General features: G+C 42.4%; 1 protein-coding gene across 3 annotated transcripts in view; it reads right to left on the bottom strand.

Annotated features, from left to right (window-relative positions):
- ATP7B (ATPase copper transporting beta) overlaps window positions 1-25,645 on the bottom strand; it is a 539,299-nt gene that overhangs the window by 297,802 nt on the left and 215,852 nt on the right. For all 3 annotated transcript variants that reach the window (XM_086935040.1, XM_086935039.1, XM_086935041.1), the window contains 2 exons: window positions 25,207-25,476; window positions 14,146-14,309 (listed from right to left, as the gene is read on the bottom strand). In XM_086935040.1, coding sequence (XP_086791166.1) covers window positions 14,146-14,309; window positions 25,207-25,476 — 434 coding nt within the window. The remainder of the gene's footprint in view (window positions 1-14,145; window positions 14,310-25,206; window positions 25,477-25,645) is intronic.

Below are 25,645 nucleotides of genomic sequence, written 5' to 3'. Positions count from 1 at the left end.
TTGGGTTTAAATTTGGTGACAAGATATTAGCGCAAACAATCCAAAAATGTCAACGGTGTTCTGCAAACCAGAGTGATATGTGTATAGAAAACAAGGCAGATACAGGAATGCGAATATTTATGAGTATGGGGTATATATATTTTTGCAGCCCTTTGACAGAGGTTTTGGAATGTTTGCATTTTAGGGGTATGTGCACTGAGCAGCGCCCTTGTGCTTTTGAGCGATGTTTAGACAGATAAACTGTAAATATCAGAAGAATAGATCTATTTAGGTTTAAAGGAGCTTAACATGGCAACCCATGCATTGTTATTTATAAAACTATTAATTGGAGATATGTAACATTCTGCACCAGTCAAACATTTGTGAATATCCATTGTTTTCCAATTTGTCTGCTTTGGCTATAAAGAATGGAGTCCACAAGTTTTGTACTAACCTTATTATAGGCCAAATAACTGCTCATACATATTTAGACAAGGCATAACAATATGCAAACTGATTTTGCACACATTTGCTACATCTCTCTGATACTTTCTTAACTTTTCAAATGTGGAAAGTGATTATGTAACCAGGAAACAGACAAGATCAGCTCACTCAGTTTCTGTGTTCTCCATGTAATACTGTGCAAGCAGAAAACATAGTGCAAAGGGGATCTGCATTGTTTTGACCCTCTGTAAATACTGGGAAATATGAGGGTCCCAAATAGATGAACTGAATGGATACAAATGTAAACAGGAAACGCTGTGCTTTCATGAGTGTGTTTCTACAAAAACACTTAAAAAAACAAATATAGCTTGTTACTCTACTAATTCTTTTGTGAGATGCATGTTGACATCTGGTAAAATATCTTTTTGTTAAATGTACAGCAAATGTCTGACTTGAATTAATAGCAAGAATTGTAACATGCTTTCCAACCATATGAGAAAAGGGGATGTCTCATGAAACAAATTATCTTCAAGTAAACAGAGTATCACTCCCGAGCAAAAGACCAATTTAACATTCACAACTAAGCCAAATCAGGTCATTCCAATAAATTGCCCATATTCAGGGTGTACTCAAAATAAATTTTATTTTCTTGCTTTCTTTTGTCCTTGTCAGAACCGTAGTTATATTGTACAAAAATTCACAGTAAATACGTTGGTATAGATGACATCGCCAAATGTAGCCAGTAGCCGACACGTGTTGCGTCTGGGGGATACTCACCCGACGACTTCCTCAGGGCAAGCACAAAATCTCTAGGAGCAAATTCACCACATTTCAGGTAGTACACAGAATACTAGTTGTCCACAGCTAGGCCAAATGGCTCATACAATTCACATTTAGGACATGTATGCCTAAGAGTCAATGCTTTTTACACACTTTTCTGCACAGCGCTGAGAAAAGGCTGTAGCATCAAGCTACAGATTATAACCGAATCTTGGATTGTTTTAGGGTTATGGTTTCTGTAGTGAAAGCCATAGTATCATCATAATAAGAACAACAATAAGAAGAAGAATCATAATAATCATAATAACAATACTAATAATAAAAAACGATGCTAAATACTTTGAATGCAGCGCTCTTTACACTTCGAAAAGGAAAATATATAAAATAGAAAGGGTTTTATTTTTGGGAGTAAATATCACAGCAAAAAGAAGCTTTTATTGGGGGGGGTTGTTATTTCTTGAGTCAAGAAAAAATAAATCCTCTAAAATGAACAACTGCTTGAATTGCTCAGTGTGAGCATCTACTGACTGGGAAAGTAAGCGGAGCCAAGAGTAAACTGTTCACTGCACCCGGGTCTGACCATTGCTAAGTAGTCGAAGTGTTTCACCAGCATTTGTCATTTCTGTGGTGTAGAGTTTCTTCGGCTGGATGGTGTAGGATGCTAGTATATGGTCCACACGTATTTAGGTGAAGCACCATGCAATAATCCAGACAACGGCTTGTGCGCTCGACCTCGGACCTGAGGTACTGGGTTCGAGTCTCGGTAATGACGCTAAAACATCCTGTGATTCTGGGTACATCACTTAATCTACCCGTGCCTAACAAAAATGGATGTGTGTCCTCATGTAACGTAACTGGTGCTATATAAAACTCTGCAAAAGACCCACAAAAAAAACCTTATGGTGATTTTAGTGGTCTTAGACAACCATAGAAAGCTCTCTAAGTGGTAGCTGAGGATAGCAGCCTTCAGGCTTAGTCCAGAAGGAGTGTTAAGCAGCTTGTTTTACCACATCCAATCATGTTGTGTAGGTTAAACGAAAAACAACTAAACAGTGTAGTTATAAAAACATGTCTATTTAGTACACAACACAGTGGCATATCTCCTACCCGGAGATACCAACACAAATACACAAGAATACTTCTTTTGCAAGAGGTAAGTAAGCACAATACACAGTGGTCTCCAGGGGGAGACCAAACCATATACTAAGGAAGTGGAATGCAAACTGAGACCAAAGTCTGGACTTGGACCAGGAGACTCAGTAGAGCTGGGGGCTTAAGGAACCACCCAAGGTAAGTACCCAGGAATCCCACGGAGGCTCAATGGAAGACAACATGAAAGCCGTGGTTGCAGCTTTGAAGACAAAGGACCCTTCCCAGTGGACCCTGAAGAAACCCTGTGGAAGGCAGAAGGCTGGAAAGTCACCCCTCCTGTGAATACCCCAGGAACCATGATACCAACACCAGGGAAGCTGGGTGCATAGGTGCGTTGTGACATCGGAAACCACTGTAGACTACAATGAAGGACTTCAGAAAAGATGCCGCTGGCGAATACCTGTGCAATAGTCCAGTGGAATCCAAGGGTGGATTCTTGAAGAGAAGAACCTACAAGCAGAGGGGACTGAGTCTATGCCATTTGGAGGTGACCAGGGGGCACAGAAAAGCAATGCCCACCGATGACAGAAGATGCAGGAGTGACAATGGCGACCTTGTCACTGCGGCAGTGAGGAGCAGGCGATGCTGAGGAAGACCAGGAGCCATTCATGAGCTATCCCATGGTGAAAATCGTTAACCAGGGGGTCGGTGTCTGGCGGGAGCACCAACTAGCCTTTGCAGCAGCAATAGATGTGGAGAACGAAGATGGAGCAACTTTGGTACCAGCAAGATCCAAGAGACTCACCAAGTGCAGGAGAGTCAGAGCAAGTCCCGAGAAAGCAGGGGGTGGGGGGGCACTGAAACAGGAGAAGACCCACAGGCCAAAGGCACAGGAGTCGCAGAGGACCTCGAGCAGCTCACCAAAGATGAAGGCCCGCGGTGCAGAGGATGTGGCAAGGACGAATATCTTGTCAGGAAGAGATGCTGGAGGCTGGATCTTCTTGTAGCACGAAGATCTCTGAAGTGCAGAGCCATCAAGCTTTGGCAACGGCAAGTCAACGCGGTGCACAGGGGTTCAGTCCCAGCGGTTCTGACGAGGGATACTGGCCTCAAAATTGCAGAGAGGACAGGTCAGACCTCGAGGGAGTTGCAGAACCACCACCTGTGTTTTTTAACCTTTTGAGGCCATTGGTACGTCAGGAGCAGCAGACTGGTCAGCTTTGTTACATTGCCTGCAGATGCAGGATGACTCATTCACTCCAAAGGAGATTACTTTGGGTGTCATTGTTGCCCACAGGCCTGTTGAAGATCCTGGAAGAAGCACAGACACAGACGATAAAGAAGACTTGCAGCACAGCGAGACCAGGAGCAGCAGGAGTCTTCCTTGATGCAGTCTCAGTTCCAGTAGAGAAGTCCAGCGAAGTCCAAGTGTCCAGACGGTTGAAGAGTGATGTGGTTTCAGGCTTGGGCCTTGTCCCAAGACGAATCTGACAACCCACCCACAGGTAAACACTTTTATACCCTAAGAAAGTGGTTAGGAAAACTCAGGGTCCCCACCCAGAGAAGGGACAGGACAGAGAGAGGGGAGGATACTCCTTTGTCCAGTTTCGTGACTAATGCCGGCGCGTGATTTCCTCCGCCTCATATGCAGTCTACTTGACGACTACAAATAGTTTGCGGGAATCCTGAAATTGCCTGGTATTCCTCTCTCATTCAAGCCTTGGACATTTCTTGTCCCTTAGGATACAGCCCAGATCTGATCTTTGACACTGCTTTCGTATTTATTTAACCGATTCCTGATGATGGCCGAACTTTCCTACTGGCCTGAAACGCCGTCGACTTTCACAGCGGAATTCCTGGCACCTTTCCATTGCAGATACCCTGCCTTATTCCTTGTATCCATGTAGCATTAATTTTTTGGGTATCTCAATATCTCAATCTGTGTAAAGACTTTTAAAATTCTCTTACCTTTTGTTTGCGCCCACCACAATCATTGTATATACCCACTCACGTGTCACTTGCGTCATCACCAAAACTTCACGAGCACTTGTACACTGTATATTGTTGGTTACATGTCATTTAATGTGACGCAGTGCTTCCTCCTCATGTGATTGTACATATGAATTACAATATGTCTAACATGATTAACATTTGAAATACATTGAATGTCTGATGAAATTTGTTTCCATGGCTTCCTTCCCTCATGATTTATTCCAATGTAAACTAATTGTACCCAGTATACTTGTTCGCCAAATAACACCCTTGCTTGAGACATTGTTGTTTGTTACACATTACTGCCCCAGTCTCCGTGAGGTTTAAGGGTTACCTCCTGTAGTCCGATACTTATTTCAGTTTTCTGCCAGAGCAGGAGCCAAGGGCTCCCAGAACTGCTTCTAACTAGAGTATGCAAGGAGGGCACCAAATGTGATCTTCAAAGCAGTCTGGTGGAGATGGCAAGCGTCCCCACCCCAGGCCAATACACTAAGCCCTGTTTGGGAGATGGCCACACCTCCCTGTGACAGGAAACCTATTGTTCTACCTTCCCCTGCTCAAGCTCAGCTCAGTAGCAGGAGGGGAGAATCGTACCTGTGGTCGGCAGCAGCACTAGTTTGCTGGCAGACCGTGGAAGGCTGTTATCTGGAGTACTGGGGGCTTCCTTTAGGAGCCCTCCAATGCATGGAATCATACCTCCAACACTGGTATCGGTGTTGGTGTATGATTCCAACATGTGTGATACCAAACATTCCCAGGTTCGGCACAGCCACTATATAGTTAGCCATTGCGTAATGATGAATGGCCACTATATGTATCAAAATGGCTAACTGCACTTACAAAGCCTGGAGAATCGACTCCAGTGTTTGTATGGGTGTCCTGCTCATGCAGGGACACCCTCACACTTAGAACCCAGCACCCTGCCTTCACGGTAGTGACCTCAGATATAAGAAAACTTATATCTGTCGTAAGTGGTGCTAGCACCAATTTACACAGGCTGAAATAGTAGGTCTGTAGTCACAGTTTGAGTGGTCCCTCATGGATGGCTTAATACATGCTGCAGTCCATAGGAGTCCCTGGTGTACCTATGCCTTGGGTACCTTAGTACCATTTACTAGTTACTTACAGGGATACACCAGTAGCCAATTGTGTAGGTACAGAAGTACTTACCATGTGAAATTTAGGGAGTAAACACAGTGACTGAAGTCCTAATTAGCAGGATCTTAGACAGACTAGTCAAAAAAACATGCTGCAGCAAAAAGTGAGGGTACCCATGAAAGCAGACCCTACTTCTCTACAGATGGCAATTATTTTTCATGATGTATTTTAGTTTTCTCAGTTTGAAAATCACCTTTTTGTTTGCTTATAGGTGCCTGTTCATACACAAAGTGCCAAAACGATGTCTTTCAGTTTTGCCTTGGGTGAGTCTCATATCACAAGGAAATTATACATACACAAGGTAAATCTGATACCCTCAGAATCCAGGCTTAATTTATATATACATAGTATCTGTTGGGGAATATTTCAATACAATAAATTATTACTGGAAAAGGGGCAAAAAGTAGTCCTCTCAGTGCGCAATTAAATTGAAAAAATGCACGAAGGAAAAGAAAGGCACACAATTTATAAGTGGGAAACAATCTATTTACATAAACAGAATATCTTATATATCACATAAGAGTGTTACGAAGGTATCCATGTCATGAATTCATTTTTTCTTACCCTCTAAATGGAAAAAATTACAGTCAGTGGATTCTACTGGTTAATTTATCCCTTCATCCACTTCTGCACTATCAGGCACAGGTTGAAGTAAGGTCCACAGGTGGTGGATGAAAAAGTTCACTAAACAAACCACCCATTTTCCCCCTGCCATATTACTATGGCGGGGGGGGGGGGCGCTGCAGATGGAAAGACCGTCTGCTGCTTTTCCACCCGGTCAACAAGTCGACCGGGCGGAAAAGAGTTTAATATGGTGGTGGTGTCTGTTAGACACCGCCAGCCATATTACCATGGGGGCGGAAACATGCCTTTCCATGACGGCCTTGCCACCACAGAAAGGATATGTGGGAATTGCTTGCGGTTGCCCATTGCGGGCCCTCAGGGACTCTGGGGGGTACCTATGGTACCCTCCTGCAGTTCAATGCACAACATGGCAGGCACCGCGCGGTGCCTGCCATGTTGTGCCTGGAAGTGCACGACATGCCTTCCTGGCATTGTGGTGGGCGGTGCTGAGTGCACCGCCAGCCACAATGTCAGGAATGCAGGATGTGCCCGCCATTGTGGCGGGCGCATCCTAATGGCCCACACGGGACTTCCGCCCTTATGGGGGGCTATCCCATTTCACGATAGGGGGGCACACAGTGTCTTGCAAAGGGCCTTGGTTGTCTGTGCGGTATTGAATACAACATGACTGAAACAATAGTTGCTTTTTGCCCTTTGGTCGTTTCCATTATGGTCCTTTTGGGATGTCCGAGCACACCTACTGTGATTATCTGAACCAATGAGAGAGCCTTTATCCAATGCTCACAAGATAGAAGGATGGGTTGTGCTGTCTCACTCACGCGGTTTCTATGAGCCCTCCACGCCACATGTGTTATTACAACATCAGGACAGGAGTGTAGGGAAAGTATGGGCCCATCATCAGGATCCAGTTATGTGAAACTCTGACAGAGTTGCAGTAATGAGCTTTAACAGCCATGAGTGTTTCTGAAACTCAATATCCCTAATCAAGAATAAACCTCACCGGCACCCGCAGTATTGAATCTCAGTGTCACTAGGCAGAAATGCCATCAATGGTCCCAAACAGAAAGGATGTTCAATAGTAACCAAGGCAGTAATGAACACCAACAGCCATGCGATAAAGAAAACAGATGGCTCAAGGTACAGTAATGAGCTTTAGTGGTTCCATTGGTATAAAGCATTAGACTTAGGATCAGGTGCTAATGAGCAGCAATAGGCTCAGTGAGGTGTTTCCATGAACAGGCCCAATCAGTTTCAAACCTCAATGCCAGCAGGCATAAAAGCATCAATGTCCCACATAGTAAGGCCTTTAAATGCTTGTTAATACATGAACTGGCATGCACACTGCAGGGTATTCATGAGCATCATTGGCTTTCTGCAGTAATAAAGAACGATGGCGCATGTAGAAAGAAGCAGTCCTGGTCTCCGCCAATAATCAGCATTAATGGCCACAAGTGTTAATCAGACTCAATAGACTCAGTCATTAATGAACAGAAATGGTAATAGTCTGCACTATGTCTCAGAAGGTGGATATTTATTTATTTATTTAACTATGTGATTTTATATAACTCAGACATTGACAGGATGCATCAGGTACTTCACAATAAAGCCAGAACATATCAATAACAAATGAAAATATACATAAATATTAACCAATTAACCGTGGCGGCAATTCTGCCGCCGTGCGGCGGTTTTATAGAGTGGGTGGGGGCTCGTCGGCCAACGGATGTGCGCAGCACTACGGAGGTAGTGCTCGCGACAGCCGTTTGCCGACGGGCGCATCGAAGGGGTTAAAGGTGGAGTGATCACCAGGTTAGCCTCTTCTGGGAGGTAGAGCACTTCACACATATTCATAGCAAGACGTAGCAATGAGAAGCAGGTGGTACAGTACCATGTGAGGATCATCAATCGATGGTGCAGGTTGAGGTTGGAATGCAATTGGAGGGAGTATGAGGAGATAGGAGCGGTTTAGGCCAGGTGTCATTCAAGGAGAAGAGCTCTGAGGTCTTTTTTGAAGTTGATATGACATGTGGTCTGGTGGAGACTCAGTGGGAGGGGGTTCCATATTCTTGTGGCACTTCCGGAGAAGGACTGGTTCATGTATTACTATTGCTTGAAGGTGGTGTTTCGAAGAGGAGCAGTTGAACGTTTCTTGAATCTCGGCTGGTGCCTGAGAGTTTCAGTTTCTCAGAGAGGTACAAGGGAAAAGAGGAAGGAATAGCTTTATGAGTGGTTTAGGCAGTTTTAAACTGAGCTCTCGCCTCTATGGGAAGCCACTGAAAGGAGCGTAGAATGGGGGAGATGTGAGTGCATTTCTTGTGACCTGTCAAGAAGCGAGCTGTGCATGTAAAACTGCTATGAGTGGACCTTGGTGGACTTTTGGAAAGGGGTGCAAGTCCGTAGTTAAATCTGGAGAGAATGAGTGCCTGTACAACAGATTTAAGGTCGTATTCTGGGATGAGGTTCCAGATTCCCTAAACCTAGCACTCTTATCCATAGAGGAGATATGGTCCTGGAAGTTAAGAAATTTGTTGAGGGTGAAACCAAAAGACTTGGCGTTCTGAGTGATGGTGGGGTGACCTCTAATGTCCAGGAAGAGATCAATCCAGTATTGAAATGAAGAGTTAGATTTCTTAGGAGGGATGAGAATAAATTCTGTTTTAGCTAGACTAAGTTTGAATTGGTTGTTTGCCATCCAAGATTCAATCAATCAGGGGTTTTTACTGCACAATTTCTCACCAGAGAGGGTCTCAAGGCACTAGGGGAATACTGCTCCGTCTGGGTTCAGTCGAAGGGCCAGGTCTTGAAATCTTTCTTGAATTGGGTCATCAACAGGGATTGCCTGAGGAGAAGGGTCCTTGGGTGTCCTTCGGAGCTGCGAGGTGGCAGTCGGCATCGTGTCCTGTGTTGAGGGTGGGGAGGGTGCTTGCATCATATTGGTGGAGAATCTGAGAACCAGGGTCCGTGGCACTGGGCGTGGTCCAGGCACGGACAGTAGCATATGGGCTTGCCGTTGGCGTGCCCGCTGCGCGTGGCTTCGCATCAGTCGCCATTAAGTAGTGCTACTGGGCACGCAGGAAGGGTCACTGGAGGAAGTGGGGCCATGGGGGACTGCAGCAGCAGGGTTGAGGGTGGCATCAAAAGTGAAAGAAGGCACAGGAAAAGAAGAGGAAAAACAGAATAAAGGCAGAAGCAGAATCAATAAAACAGAGCCGAAATAAAGGCAAAAGCAGAAAAGAGAGACTGAGGAGCAGCCCTAGCAGTAGAGCAGTGATGCTCTGCCACTAGACTACCAGAGAAGCTTGAATTCTATTCAGGGAGTAGGATAGGCGGGTGAACTTTTCCAGGCATGAGACCTTCAGGTAGATTTGGATGCACCTTTCATTGCCTTTAAGTAATAGAAATCTCACAGGCAATTGCTGTTTGAGGCATATGTTCCCCATAGAGCACTAAAAGTGGTAAAGAACAAAGGTGTTGTATACCTAATCTCTTTTAGTGATTTATTACTGCCCATTTTTAAACTCAGATGCTCCACAGAGCAACATTTTTTGTAGCTTCTACAGTGTATGTCATGACTCCATTGCAGACTGCTGCATCCGATACCTGCCTGGAGTTATGATCACAGTAGCATCATGACTCAGGGTCTGTGAGACGCACTCCATGTGTTGTGTGGCTCCCTTCCCTGCTTTTGTTCAATGGAGGTCAGTGTGGGAGGGGAATCAGGGGGCATGGTGAGCAAGGAAGGCCAAAGGGAGCAAAGCAACACCCATCTGATCCAGGGTCAAGACAGGGTAAATAATATGAAGGTTGGAAGCAGCTCCAGGAATACCACTCTCCTGCCCTTATAGAATGTGATAGAGCGTAATTACATTTACACTTTGAAGACAAGTGAAAACTGGACATGACACTTTTTGTGAGAAAAATAAATAAACGTGCAAATACTTCATGTTATAGAAAATTATGAAAACAAACAATTTTAGTTACAGCATTGTAAAAGCATGCAGAAAAAGAAGAGTTTATATGATATTATATGTATAAGTAACATAGGTTGTGATTTATTAAAGAAAATAATCTTGTTCTATTAACATGTGTTAGAAATGTGTGCATGGTGAATTCTCACATTATTGAGTTTACTTCTACGCAGTTTCAAATTGCATTTCCATAATAGAATAACAAATAAGATTTATGAAATAGAATCATTAATCCTAATTTAATAAAAATATTTATATGTGTGATAATGTGTGCACGAAATGACAAATAAAAGAAAATAGGTGTCCTTTGCAGAGAAGTGTGGCTCACTGGTTAGAGGAGGCAGACCTGGAAGCAGAGGTCAGCCCGGGACCAGGGTTCAATTCCCGGCTCGGCGGGGTCTTGAGTCCTAAAATGTCCATGGACTCGACAATTCTCGCTCCGGTGCCTACTCGGTTCACACTCTGCAACTCTGGGCAATAGCTTGCTTAATCTCCACAACGGCCCCTCGCGGCGGGATGCCTGGCTTTCACCTTGCGGATACCCTGCCGGGGTTATCTCACAGGGGAATACCAGGACGGGTTCCCTAAGCAAGCGCTTAGAGACCAGTTGGTGATTTGCGCTATATAAATTTCTGTACATTTACATTTTGTACTAAAAGATGTATTAGTGAGACTTTCATAAAATGTTCTTTACACATGTGCTAATAATAATTAATTTAAATGAACATGTTTATATGTATATATATATATATATATATATATATATATATATATATGTGCATTTACATGTTGGTACTTTTAAAACAAAGTAGTACCCTATTTCTACTTGAATTAATTTTGATCATACTAAACGTTTCACAAATGCATCAGAAATTATATTAGAACGTTGACTTCTATACGCTTTTGTAAATGTATGATATATATTCTGCATTATATTAGCCTAAGTTAACATAGGCAAAACTGTACTCATGAAGATTTCTGCTTTGCTAAGCACGCTGAGTATGAAAAAATCACTTGATGTAAAAGTTGACTGTATCAAGTTCTTATCCTCTTGAGATTCTCATGCACTATATGAAGACTTTGTTACATTTATGTTACTACTTTCAGGACAGCTGCCTGGGAATCTGCCCTTTCGAACTTTTACTACAAGCTCTAGCTAAAGGGACATTGTTTAACATTTCATATAACAGGATGATTTTAGGACTGCTTAATGGTTCCACTCATTTTGTGTCTTATTTATGTCACCCGATCTACAGTTTACATGAACTGACCAATAGACTGAGTGGTCTGATCAGATGTGGTGACACCAAGAGGTGACATCCCCGGAAATGCTAAGAATATAATATTGCCTGATGAGAAAGTATTGGGGAATTCTTGAGATTTCAATTTGGAGAAGAGTCTCTCGTGCAGCTGATGGTGGTGATGGATGGCTGCTGTTCTCCATGCAGGGAAATTACAAACTGACTGATGAGATTTGCAGAACTTCTCAATGCAGACTGAATTGGCTTCCTTTCCCATGTAGCACATAGGCTGCATGGGTTCAGTGGTCCCTTCCTTGGATCACTAGAACTGGCATTTCACATCCTTTCCTGCACCTGCCAGCTTTGGGTATTTGATCTGTTTACTAAATGTTTTATTTCCTATTTGATGCACTTATTCTGCTAAAAGATCTGATAAACTAAAATGTTTTAACTTAGTTTGACTCAGTTTTCATGATTTATCCACTTAAAGTAAATGAGCATTCTCAATTTACATTTTACTAATTACTATAGGTGATCAGATTAGGGAGATTTCAGGACACCAAATACTAATGCTGCTATTCTGTATAGCTTTATCTGAACTTTTAGTGTGGATGATTTTTGCTCGCTTATGTCTCTTCAGGAGATTTGGGCCTGCAGTATTGATCTAATATCTTTATAACATTGCGTTGAGAGTACTTTAACATGCATTTGATTTCTAATTGGTAGTCTAGTTGTCAAATTCCTGGTTCTCATTAGAGGACTGCTGAAACTCTTTATATCCAACCCCTCTCAGCACACTGCAAGGTCCCTCGGAGGACCAAAGAGAGGGGTAAAGGATTAAAGTTTTAGATCATCTTAGATTTCATGAATGGGTTTTTTGTTAAGGGCCCATTAAAAGTGACCCCTGAGGCTAGGGGACATCTAAAAATGGCAGAGAGTGATGTGGAGGTCATGGTTATCCCTCTCCGTTCCTTTGGCATGGCGTTTGTGTGGGGGATGACAAGCCAAAAATATACCTTGCTTTTGGGTGAGAAAGAATGTAGTCAGTCACAGCTCTTCCTTCTAAATCTGCATACAATTGGAATGGTTGGATCTGTCCTTTAAGTTTTTCCTGATGTAAGATGTAACAGATATATCATAGAATGTGCATATTCAACGGGCACTTACTTTGTCATGTACAACATCAAAATAGGTGAATAGAAATACACCAATAGAAAGAAAAGCATCAAATCAAAACGAACACCTCAGGGCTCCACTCATCAATGTTTTTGTTTTCTTTGGCTAGAAAGTTGCTTATTGGTATTTCCAACTTAAAACAGAAAAATATGTTTGGAAACCCATTCCGATTACATCTAAGGCCTTTGACCAATCTGAGCCAAGTTTAAGTATATGAAATGGAGTGTCCTGTATTTATTATTTTCAAAAGATTGTTCAGATTTCTGAAAGGGGGGCATCATAAATAACAATAAGTACAGAAATATATTTTTCTATAGGCTGTTGTCTCAAACTTACCAACAAGGGCATGAAGGCCTTCTGTGTAATGTTTATTTATATAGATTAAATGGGACCATTAAAGCATGTTACTTGGGCTCCTAACTATGATGTAAATGTCAAATTCACTTTTCTTGGTGCCTCCACATTTGCCTTCATTTCACCAATCATTAAGAATAAAAGTATTGCACTATTTTATCCCTTTATTTGTGTTTGTGAGAATATTTTGTGTTCGTTTTAAATGACGAAATGTTATGGAAGGAAGGTCTAAAACATTTTTTTCAGATGGACGAATAATCGTTTTTTTGTCTCATTCATTAAGAAATAATCCATACTAAACATCCTAAGTGTGTTACACCCATTGGGATAGTATGCCAGCCTTTTAATGTGTTTTGTTTGATTAAGTTACTGCTATAACTCTTGTTTTGTACATGACAAGTACAATTTGTTTAATAATAATACAGCAATAATTTATTTAAAAACTGCAAACTGTCGAAAATTGTATTTTTCTTTTGATGTATCGAGGGGAGGGCACATGACTGGGTTCCCCATTTCAATCTGGTATATGCAGTTCATAATAATCTCAGTAACTCACAAGTAAGGAAATGTTCACCATCATTTAGCGCAGTCAGTGTCACTATTTCTGTGCATTCCTGGGCACACGCATATATAAGTGACAGTCCTTCAGCAGAAGAAACAGGTATCTTAAGGGGTGCTTATACAGTGGCCTGTATGTCCTCAGGTCAGTATCACTTTATTTAAAATGTACTTGTGTTTTTTTAGCGTAGCAGTATAGTAAATGAGACCAGGCTATCTAATAATGTTTGGTGGCCCTCTAGGATTATGTTATGTTACCCATTGTAAATGGGCTCTTGTAATTGAAAGACAAACACAGTTGGCACTAAATGCAAAAATTAAACTGTTTGGGCCTGATTCACAGAGTGAACTTAAGCCTCAATCCTAAACTTACTACTATTTTGGTATCACAGAATGCACTTACTACTTTTGGCATTCACAGAATGAACTTAAGACTCAATCCTAAACTTACTACTATTTTGGTATTCACAGAATGTACTTACTACTTTTGGTATTCACAGAAGTTAGATTTTGTCTTAAGTTTGTCTTAAGACAAACAAGACAGACTTAAGACAGACTAAAGTTAGGATTTTGTCTTAAGTCTGTCTTAAGACAAATTTAAGACAACATCCTAACTTCTGTGAATACCAAAAGTAGTAAATTCATTCTGTGAATGCCAAAAGTAATAAGTGCATTCTGTGAATACCAAAATAGTAGTAAGTTTAGGATTGAGTCTTAAGTTCATTCTGTGAATCGGGCCCTTTGTGTTTTTACACAGCACTTTATATATTCATTTCCTCTCTCTAAATCATATTTGTTTAAACGTCTGATATACTCACAACAAGGTCGATACTGCCATCTGATGCAGTATAATCTTCCATTACTTTTGCTCCAAAGCCCATATTTTCAATTAATTGTGCGATTTTCTGTGGACAAATCCTCTCTGGGTTGAACTTGACTTCTGCTTTTCCAGCCATCAGTGCCACCAGTACTGAAATTATGCCTGTATAGACAATGTTAATAAGTAAACTCCACATGATGGATATAAAGCTAAAACAAGAATACATTATGCACAATATATGAAAAATTATGCATACATTCAGGCATTAAATGTGTACATATATTATCGTTTTCAGTTTTTCAGTTTATACGAGAATTCTTTAAAGCAGGGGGTTAACAACCTAAAGGCTCCCTCAGTGTACTTTGGAAGAATAAAATCTAAACGAGTCTGTCATATGCTTATTGTGACCAAAAGTTGAGCTTACTATGTATTTTTTTTTAATGTTTACTTTCATTTTTAAAAGGACAACATAAGGATACAACATAGGCGGACAGTCACTTCTGACATATACAATACCACAATGAAGTACATGTAAGCACATATCACAACATACAGGAGAGGTACGAGGAAGCAAGATAATCCAACAGGGTTCTACAATCCCATTGCTGCTCACGCGCTCCCTCCCACCCCCATTGCCCAGGCGGATAAGTCCTCAGGATTCTCAGCCGTTGTGGTGGAGGCATCTTGAACATCGACCATTATGGTGAGATCCTGTAACCTTTCGGCCCATACCAGATGTTCCTCCTCCATTTTATCATCAGTTCTGACCTCACATATAGGCTGTTCTTTCGCAAATGCCCATTTAGGTTTGTTTTTGGTCCACATCTGCAGGGTGGGGCTTCTAGAGGAGAGCCATAAAATAGCCACCCTCTTCTTTGAGAAGACCAAACCAAGAAGTGTCATTCTGCATTACATTTTACCTTCCTAGGTTCATGGGAAAAGTATGAGCAGGCAGTGCCTAATTGACTTCTGGTTTAATGTGGGTGATCATTCGTAGGCAGTGAACTATCCCCCTCCAGTATAATTCTAAATCATAAACTGAAATTTGATGCAGCAAGGGAGTCCTAGACAGGGAGCCTAATGGGAATGTTATATGGTGACACCCGAACATTCCCTTGAGTATGCATTGACTATGTGCAATATATTAGTGACACTATTTGAGCATTTGACCTTTCCACATAACCTCGACTTCTCTGTCTTTGTTAAAGGCTTCAATTAGGGACGGATAAATTGCATTTGTTTTTGCAAAATAAGCAATATTTTTGAGAAAATATGCATGGTGCTTTAAATGTGCTTGGATGATATCCTGCATGAAAATTGAACAAGAGGGCATACTTCATGTGCAAAAGTCACACCAGAAACCGGCAGCACACTGGATCACAGAAACTGTCTCTTTGCAGCATTTCTATTGACTTCAATGTGATATTTTCTCCTCACAGTAGACTCCTGCATGCGAAACATCACAACTGTGTGATGGCAAAAAACTTCCCTGAATCAATGCAATACTAACCATACACATTTCATGAGATTTTGCTCAAGCCTACTTACAGTACCCCCTCTCCATTTCAAACTTTGTCAAAGGCATGACTTAATGGTAACCATCTTTGTTGCCACATCTCTAAATACTACCAACTTCTCTTAAGTCATTCCCCATTTATTCTACTCCATTTCTGGTAGATCTATGATACATTTGAAAAAAGAGCTTACTGTGACTCCCAACCCCTCTGTAATGGCACTGATAATTGGTTTGAGAAATTCAGACCCTGAGGAGCAGTGATGGCGCTAGTGTGAGCAACAATGACTTCAATCACTACGCCGCATGCTGCATGCTGGGAGAGTTGGGAATCGACTAGCTGACCTGGAACGCCGCTGCAAATGTCTGCTTGTGCAACGCCCGAAGCTTCAGAGCGAGCTCTGCGTAGCAGAATGGAATTCTGCGCTTCAACCTCCATTTGGATCCGCTTATCTTGCTGCTGCACCATTGGCACTGCGGCTACGGGGGGCTGCACGGCATTCGTCGAGTGGGTCCAGGCGGGACTCAGGCTGATAAACAGACCAGGGAAGGTCACAGGAGCGGAAGCGGAGTCAAAGTGAGGTGATCATGACCACCCGAGGGCAGAAGAGCCTAAAGACAAGACCCGTCTTTCTGCAAGGAGATGCAGAAAAAATTGAGAAGACAGATCCCCCACCTAAAGGTAAACAGGACTTGGGGGATATTATAAAGCACACAGGGAAGACTGGCTCATTGAAAGAGGGTGCAGTGGGAAACCCAGGAGTCTCACCCTCTATTAGCAAGCATTTCCCAGTGGTTAAAGGGTCCGCTGCAACCACTGAAGTAACTACACCTACGCGGCCTATACTAATGCTCTTTGTAAACCGAGCCAGGGGGCCCCAGAACAGACCACTCCTCAGACAGCTTTAGGGGCTAGCGGGACTGACACTGAAATACCCCCAGTGATGATAAGCTTAGATTCTCCTATCGGTACCTCGGATGCAGCCATTATAAGCGGGGGGACAGAGGTAGCGAACTGCCAGGACTATAAAGCCAAGGAGTCCAATGAGGTGGATAACAGCAAATTAGCGGATAATCCTGGCCCTGTAGTACCTCACACTCCTGATCCCGCCGGTGAGAACTTCTACTCAGCATCTGTTGGTTCCATATCCAGTACTGAGAATGATCTCTCCAGCTCAAGTGAAAGCATTGTGTCTAACGGGAATGACCGCGATAATGAGTAAGATCCCATGGCCGCTACGAGAACTATCCAACGGAAAAAGAAATCTCGTACCAAAAGACGCAACCAGCTTAATTAGGACTACTCAGACTACCTCAGTTTACTCTGGCATGCATCCAGTATTCAACAGGAGGGGAATCCACAAACTGTCATTGAAAACCCGTGCGAACCTTCCCTGGCCTCTATAATGAACTCTATCAAACAGTTTCAAGAGGAAGCTCGTTCAGAAAATCTTGCTGCCAAGGGCGTAGCTCAGAAACTTCAAGGTGGCATCAGGAAGTTAAATAGATCTGTACAGACATTGGCGACGGGTTTCAATGGTGGAAGCACGGACAGAGTCAGTGGCGGTAGAAGTAGCTAAGATGAAAGAATAGGGAGGGGCTCATGAGGCCTGTCTAACAGATTTGATAGTCAAAATGGAAGAGCAAGAAAACAGGCAATGGAGGAACAACTTGCGATTATTGGGGTTCCCGGAGGCCGTCAAAGGCAATGACTGCAGAGGGTTTAGCGTTAGATTACTTCGAGATGCATTCCCTGCACAAACTAACTGGAACTGGGACCAAGAGGTTCAAACGGCACACCGCTTCCCCTTTAACATCAAACAGAGGCGAAATGGCACCATAGCAAGAATGAGAAACCCAGGGTTTTCTTAGTCTTCTTTGGAATTTTTTTCTTGAGGCAACTGATCAGGCTAGAGCGAACTTCCAGAAAGAAGTCTACGGAATAAAATTCTTCGCCAAGCCAGATTTCTGCCATGTAACTGTAGAGCGTAGGTGGAGACTTAGCCAGCTAATATCTCCTTTCCAACAGCAAGGCGCTCAAGTCTACCTAATGAACCCGGCCAGATTGAAAGTCATCTTAGATGGATCTATGCGGGTATTCTTGTCAGAAATCAAGGCTGGAGAATATTTAAAAGACATTACGGGGAGAAAAAGATTGAACTAACTAGTGACTCTTAACATTTCATTGACCAATAGAATAAGCTGGTATCTTTCTTTTTTCAGTGCACACTGCTGTATGTTTATGGGGTAGATCCCCTGGAATAGGTATAGGCTGACTCATGTCTAGACTGTCTAGAATCCTGCGGCCTGGTGACTGGAACTCACACATGTTAACTATCATTCAGGGTTTTCCTGACTGCTGACTGGGGGGTGGAGGGAGGGAGGGGGACACAAAAGGTTTGCAGTGGGGGGAAAACTGATTTTTTTAGTAGATCTTTAGTGGATCTTCAGTTGGTCTTTCATCTGTTTGAATGGGACACAGGAAGCTTAGAACAAAAGGACGAGTAAAAGAGAGGGGGAAGAAATACATATACAAGAAGAATGTGGAAGGACTCACTAGAACTTAGATGCATGATTGGGTTAAATTATAAGATGAATGTGAAAAAAACTTGGGTATTTATACAGGGTCAGATAAATCAGGCCAGAAAATGAATATGTTAAACAAACTCAGAATAGTATGCGTAAATATCTGCGGTCTTAAAGACCTACCAAAAAGGCAAAAAGTTGCACAGGGATTACGTTCACTGGGGGCTGACATTGTCTGTCTCCAGGAGACACATATTAAAGGAGCACAGAAGCATTTGTTGAACTCACTAGGGTATAAAGTAATTGGGGCAACATCACAAGAGGCTAGGATTCAAAGGAGTTGGGATATTATTTGCCAAGAATTTGCCTCTTAATGTTAATAGAGTAAAATCAGACGGTCTTAGGAGATGGGTAATTGCAGGGTGCTACCTCCCTCCAAATTTTGTGTTTACTATATGCACTATGTACGGGTGTAACTTAGATGACCCAAGTATAATTAACTGGGTAAATGAGGAATTAGCACACTGGCCACATCCTATAATTCTATGTGGCGATTTAAATATAAACTTGCCTAGTACCTGGAAATCTGATGGAATTTGGAAATATAGAGGCAAGAAACCAAGGTTCTTTCGGGCTATATTAAACTTAATAAACAAGGATGTATGGGCCAATCTAAAACCTGAACAGGATGGCTTTACCTTCTTCTCAGCTCCTCACCTCTCTCTAGCAAGACTCAACTACTTTTTGGTCTCTCCTTCCCTGGCCCAATCATGTTGTATTGACATTGTACCCCGATTTTTGTCAGACCACAACCCACTTATTTTAAATCTAGAGGGACGGGGCTCTAAAGGGCCAAATTCGAACTGGAGTTTTGAAAAAGCACTGTTATATGATAGCAAGTATCAAGGACACATGCAGGGCTGGATCTAGGAGTTCTTGTACATAAATGTTGGGCAAGCTTCTATAATGATTGTGTGGGATGCCTTAAAGGCAGGAATTAGGGGGGAAACGCCCCAGTACTCTCAGGAGAAACAAAAGAGAGAAGGTGCAGGTGATTCACCTTTTAGATAAAATGTCAAAAGTAGAAAGAAAACTAACACTAGCTGTTAAAGCAGGAGCAGGAGCTGAAGCAGCACAACTTGCTGTAGCTGCTGCGAAAGCTGAGATTGGGTCTAAATTTGCTGAATGAGCAGCGGCAAAATGGGCATCGGTCAGAGGGAAGCTATATGAGTGTGGTGAACTTATTGGTCATCAACTTGTTCTCTCTATTAGGCAGCAGTCATCTGCTAACGCAATTTCTTCGATTCATACAATTTCAGATGGGTTAACGAATGACCCCGATAAAATACAAGAGTCCTTTCGGGTTTTTTATGAAAAACTTTATACAGAAGAGGACACTAGACCCTCAAAGATTAGAGGAATAGAAGTTGCAGAATACCTCGAGACAATACCGATGGCTGAACTCAATACAGAGAGATGCAATCAAATGGTACACCCTCCAACTTGGGAAGATATTGTGACTGCATTAGCAAGACTACTTGATGGCAAAGCCACGGGTATGGACTGTATTCCAGTCGAGTTTTATAAGCATTTCTCACAGCAGATTAAAGATATTTTTACGGAAGTGGTCATCTCCATCTTTAATGGTGCTTTTCCTCCTTCCTCCTGGTCCTCAGCTAAAATTGTAATATGCCCTAAGAAAGACAAATCACCGCTGGAAATTTCCTCCTACAGGCCAATAACCCTTATAAATACTGAGTCAAAAATATTCTCCAAAATCATGGCATCCAGACTATCTACTAACATCGAGCCTGTTGTTTCTAAATGGCAGCACGGGTTCATCCCTAAAAAGGGAACTACAGAGCACATCCGCAGGACCATCACTTTGACGCTGCCAGGGTTGCATGAGACCCGATCGCATTAATTCTACTCGATGCTGAAAAAGCTTTTGATCGGGTCTCCTGGCAATTCCTTTGGGACGTCATGAGGCGGATTGGCTTTGGGCCCCAAGATAGTGCAGGCTCTTCAAGCACTATATAAGAACTCTTCAGCCAGAATCTTAATCAATGGCCATGTGACGGAACAGATTGAGATCTCACGAGGGACAAGGCAAAGAAGTGCCTATGTTCCCCACTGCTTTTTGCCCTTTTTATAAACTCGTTCATCAATAAAATAGAACTAAATCCTGAAATAATGCTAGTAAGCAGGTTTGGCATAGATAAGATCCTGGCCTATGCCGATGACCATGCTGTAGTCACACCGGAACCTAAAGCTGCCATCCAGACGCTGGAAAAGATGCTCAATAATTTGGGAAGCTATCTCGGTATGTCCTTAATAAAACAAAAACACAGATAATTCTAAACAATAAAATAAACTGGGTGGATAGCATAGTAGTTCAAAATCCCAAATATCTAGGGGTTAATATAGGTGCTGATTTAGATCTAATAGTAAAAGAGAATATGAGCCTGTTAGCTGCTGACATTAAAAAATAACTCCAAAAAATTGATAATCTGCCTCTAACCATAGTAGAAAGATGCAATGGCATAAAGGTGACTTTCTTTCCTAAACTACTTAATTTTTTTAGAACTATTCCATTAGAGTTTAATAATTGCATCCTTCATATGTTCGAACAAATCTTTTCCCTACCTAGAGACAGGGGAGGGCGGGCACTACCCAATCTAAAATTATATTATTGGGCAACAGTTCTACAATATTGCTCTGATTTATTGCATTAACACCCAGATCTGAACCCCATGGGACTTCCATCTCCCTATATATCATTAGGGGAAAGTGTTAGGGGATGTCTGTGGAGGCAGCTGGAATTTGGCTACTACAAGCGGGTCTGATTCAAAACTTTGATGAATGCATACAGGGTTTTCTCCAACATACGTAGACTATTTGGACTAGGCAGGCTAAACCATTACACCCCCATACAAAACAACTTAAACCTGCCACTCATCTTTGAAAATACATACTTTCAAAAATGGCATAGAGCCGGTACCTCAAAGCTGGGGGATCTGGTGACTTCAGAGGGTGTTCGACCGTTTTGCCATCTGTAGGTCAATTACAATTTAAATGATAATCAGACCTTCTTGCATCATGCCATTAAAAACTTTTATCTGCACAAAACGGGAGGATGAGCAGGCTTTGCAAAGATAGATTTGATTGATAAGTTACAGGGGCCAAAATCACCCCGGATTGACTGTATCTATACAATATTAAACAGCCAAATGCCGGATGACCTTGGTAAAATAGATGAAAAGTGGCAGCAGAAATTGAACACCCCCCGTGACACCTTTGGTTCTACACTGAGTCTTGCTCAAAAGTATTTACTGTCGTCTAATTTACATGTGCAGTTTTATAAGACAGGATTCTTCCTATATATCACTCCTGGTAGGATTGCTAAGTGAGTGTGTCCTAGATGCTCTGAGTATTCGGCGGACCTGGTACGCATGTTTGCAACATGCCCAAATTAAAAAACTTTATTGGACGAAGTGCAGCAGTTCCTGGGGGTAGTCTTATCATCAGACATTCAACTCTCTCCAATAGTTATCATGCTAGGGCGGGTATATGAAAGGCTTAATAAGAAGACGGGGGTACTTTAATTTTTGTCGCAATGACTATCTTTAGGATTTGCTTAGCGTCACATTGGAAAGACCCGAAACCTCCCTCGTTTGCACAATGTCAGGCTCGGCTTCTGGCTACATGTAAACTAGTGAGCGCTATTTACGCTAAAAAAGGCTGACGCGCTAAAAAAAGAGGATTAGAAATATGGGAGCCCTTAATCAAGTGGCTAGATAACATGAAATTACAGGACATTTAAAGGATTATTTAAATGATTATTTTCTTTTTCTTCGCTTTTCTCTCTTTTTTGTCCTTGTATTACTGTTAGATCTGTTATGATAGGATGTGGCTAGACAGACAAGTCCCTTTAGACCCAATGCAGAAATTAATCCTTTATTCATGGTGAAACTGTAAGTCACTCATTTTTGTAACAGAACCTCCACTGCTGGGCTTTTTTTTATTTATGGACTGTATTAAAGGGTACTCTGATTGTGTATACTATTACATGGCACTTTGAAAAATAAAAACATTAAAAAAAGGAGAGAAATTCAGACCCCAGCACTCATCTATTTGGCATCAAAACAGTCACCCCTTCTACAAAGGCTGAAGTCAGGAAAACAGCAACATATACCTTTTTTCACGTTACCTTATGCCAGTTCACCACTCTGTGAAGCACAAAGAGTCAATTTGCCAACTCTTTTCCACTCCATATTTATTTTTCCTTTATCCAATGCTTCACAAAGAAAGCAGGTCCACGGCCACACAGAACCCTAAAGCAAGTTCAGATACTACTGTCATTTCACACTATTTCGCTGATAGTATCCCTATCTAAAAGGAATCTGAAGGAACTGGGCTCTTTTCTGATTCATCAACGGTCTATTGCAGAGTGTGTTCTACAAGTACGCGTGCCTGATCTAGCTATTCTTACTCCACATCAAAACCCCTTTTGTAATCTTTCGCCTATAACTTGGTTACCTTTTTTTCTCATTTACTGGCTTGAGGTATTGTGACTCTGACTGGCACTCAGAAGTGTGGAAATATGTTCATTCCTGCTGAAGTAAGCCTGTCTTAAACCAGGAACACATTTTAGTAAATCACACACACTGTGAGCAGGAACATTGGTATTGCACTGACATAAGTTAAGCTGTCTCATTATCAAAATCTTTGTCCATTTCCCTCCCTTTGAGAACTAGCCCTACATGATTATTTTAGGCTTAATTTGGCTGGTTTATGAACTAAGGCCCTCATTACGATGCGGGTCGGATGACTGTCCGAACGGCAATGTATCAGAAATGGGACCGCCCAACAAGGAATCAGTGGTCCCGCTTCCCAAATTAAGATGCAACCTCCTTCAAGGCGTTTGGAAAGTGCATATATCCGATTGCGGCTTGTGCTGTGTGAAGAATATACTTTTTTAACCATCCATCCACCATAGGTGAGGGCCATGGAGGGCCCTAAACGACCCTTTCCGCCAGCCTTTTCATGGTGGAAAAACCGACATGAAAAGGCTGTCGGAAACGTGCATCGTAATCCCCACGGCGATGCCTGAGCAGGCACAACTTCCATTTTGGTGATTACAATCCCCCCTCTGCCCCGACAGGCTCGTTGAGCCTGCTGAAGGTGGAGCTGATTCCGCAAGTAGGCAGCGAGGTCAGACCGATGCCTCAGATGTTGGACAGAACGCCACTGTCGACCTGTCAGATGGCCTTTCTCCCAACATTGTAATCAGGCCAATAGTCTGTGCTAAACAGACATATAATATGTTTGTGCTGGAAACCTTAATAAAAAGTAATAGAAGCAGAAGAATATAGCCAAATAGTAATGCTTTACATGCATCTTGCTTCAGGAAATGGCCATTACCTCAAAATCAAACCGTGCCCTGTGGAAAAGATGTGCATTGTCTCAATATCCCTCTGTGCTTCCAGAAAGAGACATCGTGGTCTAATATACAGTATTTAGGAAATAGGTCACCAGGTAGACAACTTTCCACTATACCGCTTACCATATGTAAAGAGTTTACTAGAATTTGCCATAGCCTCCTTGACCTCTGACTAGTCATTTTTCTTTGTTTCATTTTGTCCAGTTCCTTTTTGGGAGGATTCATACGGCTGATTGTGACAATGAGACCCTGGCTGCCTGTAACCAGTGACTGCCTATGGACTGCACCTCTATCACTTCGGTATAGATTCTAAATACCATTAACTAAGGCTGAATATCTCATGTGCATTCCTTTGGGTTACTATTTGTCAGGCCTGAGCCGACTCTTCAATTCTTTTACAATAGCTGCAAAAATCAAGTGTGCGCCATGGGCTGTCCCTCTGCCCCTCTTCAGGGGATGCTTCTGTGCACTTAAGATTGGCATGACCGATTGTGGCAGCGGGCCCTGGATGTCTGTAAATAGTGCATGCCACTGGATTTCACTTCTACTGCTTCTGGAAAGATTCTAAGGAGGATTCATTATGACTGACTCTCTCCTGTGCATGCCCTTAGAGTTACTCTTTGTCAGTCCTGAGCATACTCTCGAGTTTGTTTAGGATAGATGCATAAATGAAGTGCATGCCATGAACTGCCCCACTACCACTCTTAGGTGGAGGCTTCATGGTGGTTATGAACTAACTCTATAATGTATGATGTCTGCCTGCATGCAGTGCATATTGTGAGCTGGACATTTGTTGCTCCTGGGTGAACTCTATTGAGCTTTTATTCGGGCTACCTCTAACCAGTGTAGTCTAAAGTTTGCACCTCTATGGCTCATTGGTGGGCACAGAGAATATTTACTATGACTACATTTCTCATGTGAATTCCCCTGGGTTGTCCTTTAACTCCTCTGGGTTGGCATGTTGGAGATCATCCACCATAGCTGGCTGCATCCAATCCAAGCCTGTGAGATGCTGATGTGTCTCTCCAGGGGATTCTATAGAGCAGCTCCATGATTGCCTGTATATCCAGAGCACGCTGTGGGCTGCTCCTCTTTCGCTCTGGCTGGATTCCGTAAAGACCCGTAACATCAATTACACAAATCAGTTAATGTAAATTTCCTGCCTTTTATCTCTCTCTCTCTCCCTCTTTTTTTGTCATCAAACACTAAGCCCAGCAACCTAAGAAAAGATAAAAGCACCATTCTAGTCACTCACACATGACACCAAAATGCTTGGCACATAGACTGCACTGAAATTCAAGCAAGCACTCCCTCACGGTGTAACGTGCTCTCTGTCCACTAAGGTTCTTCAGCATCCTGGGTGTGGTACCACAGCAACGACTTTTAAATATCGACTTGAATCAATATCACCTACAAGATATAATGCCTGGTTAACTCGAAGATATTGTGCAAGTCGATATCTTGCATCAGTATTGTTGCAGGTTGATATCTATATACATGACAATAGTAGCTCCAAGAGGCCATACCAATGGCAGGAAGTGCACTATACACATTTATAGGATAATAATATAGCTTACCATCTTTCTTGAGCAGGTTTCTCTCAATATTTGACACACAGGAAGCACAGGTCATACCAGTGACCTCCAAAAAGCACTTCTCAGCCATAACCGCCCCAGGGAGGTTCAAAGTATCGGGATGTGCTTTCTTAGGAAGGAAATCTATGATGCAGTCCTTCTGAGAGAATCCAGAATCACGGACCTTCAATCCAGGGAGAGGCGGCATTGGGGATATGGGCTTCAGCACAGCTCCTGGACCCAGTCCATCAGGCCCGACAAAGGACACAGTATCTAGAAATAAAGCAAACCAGTGGAATCAGTAAAGAATGCAATAGGAAACCTAATGACTTTAGAACTTCAATATGCCATTATTTCAAAGTAACTGTTAAAAGGTATCTATACAGAATGCTCACGTATATAGACTATCAGCTAATCTATTATTTAATTGACATTTCAAGAA

The sequence above is a fragment of the Lissotriton vulgaris genome, chromosome 8 (genome assembly GCF_964263255.1).
Source record: "Lissotriton vulgaris chromosome 8, aLisVul1.2, whole genome shotgun sequence".
NCBI classification, from domain to species: domain Eukaryota; kingdom Metazoa; phylum Chordata; class Amphibia; order Caudata; family Salamandridae; genus Lissotriton; species Lissotriton vulgaris.
The sequence above is the reverse complement of the archived record's forward strand: the minus strand, read 5'-3'. Positions and strand labels throughout refer to the sequence as shown.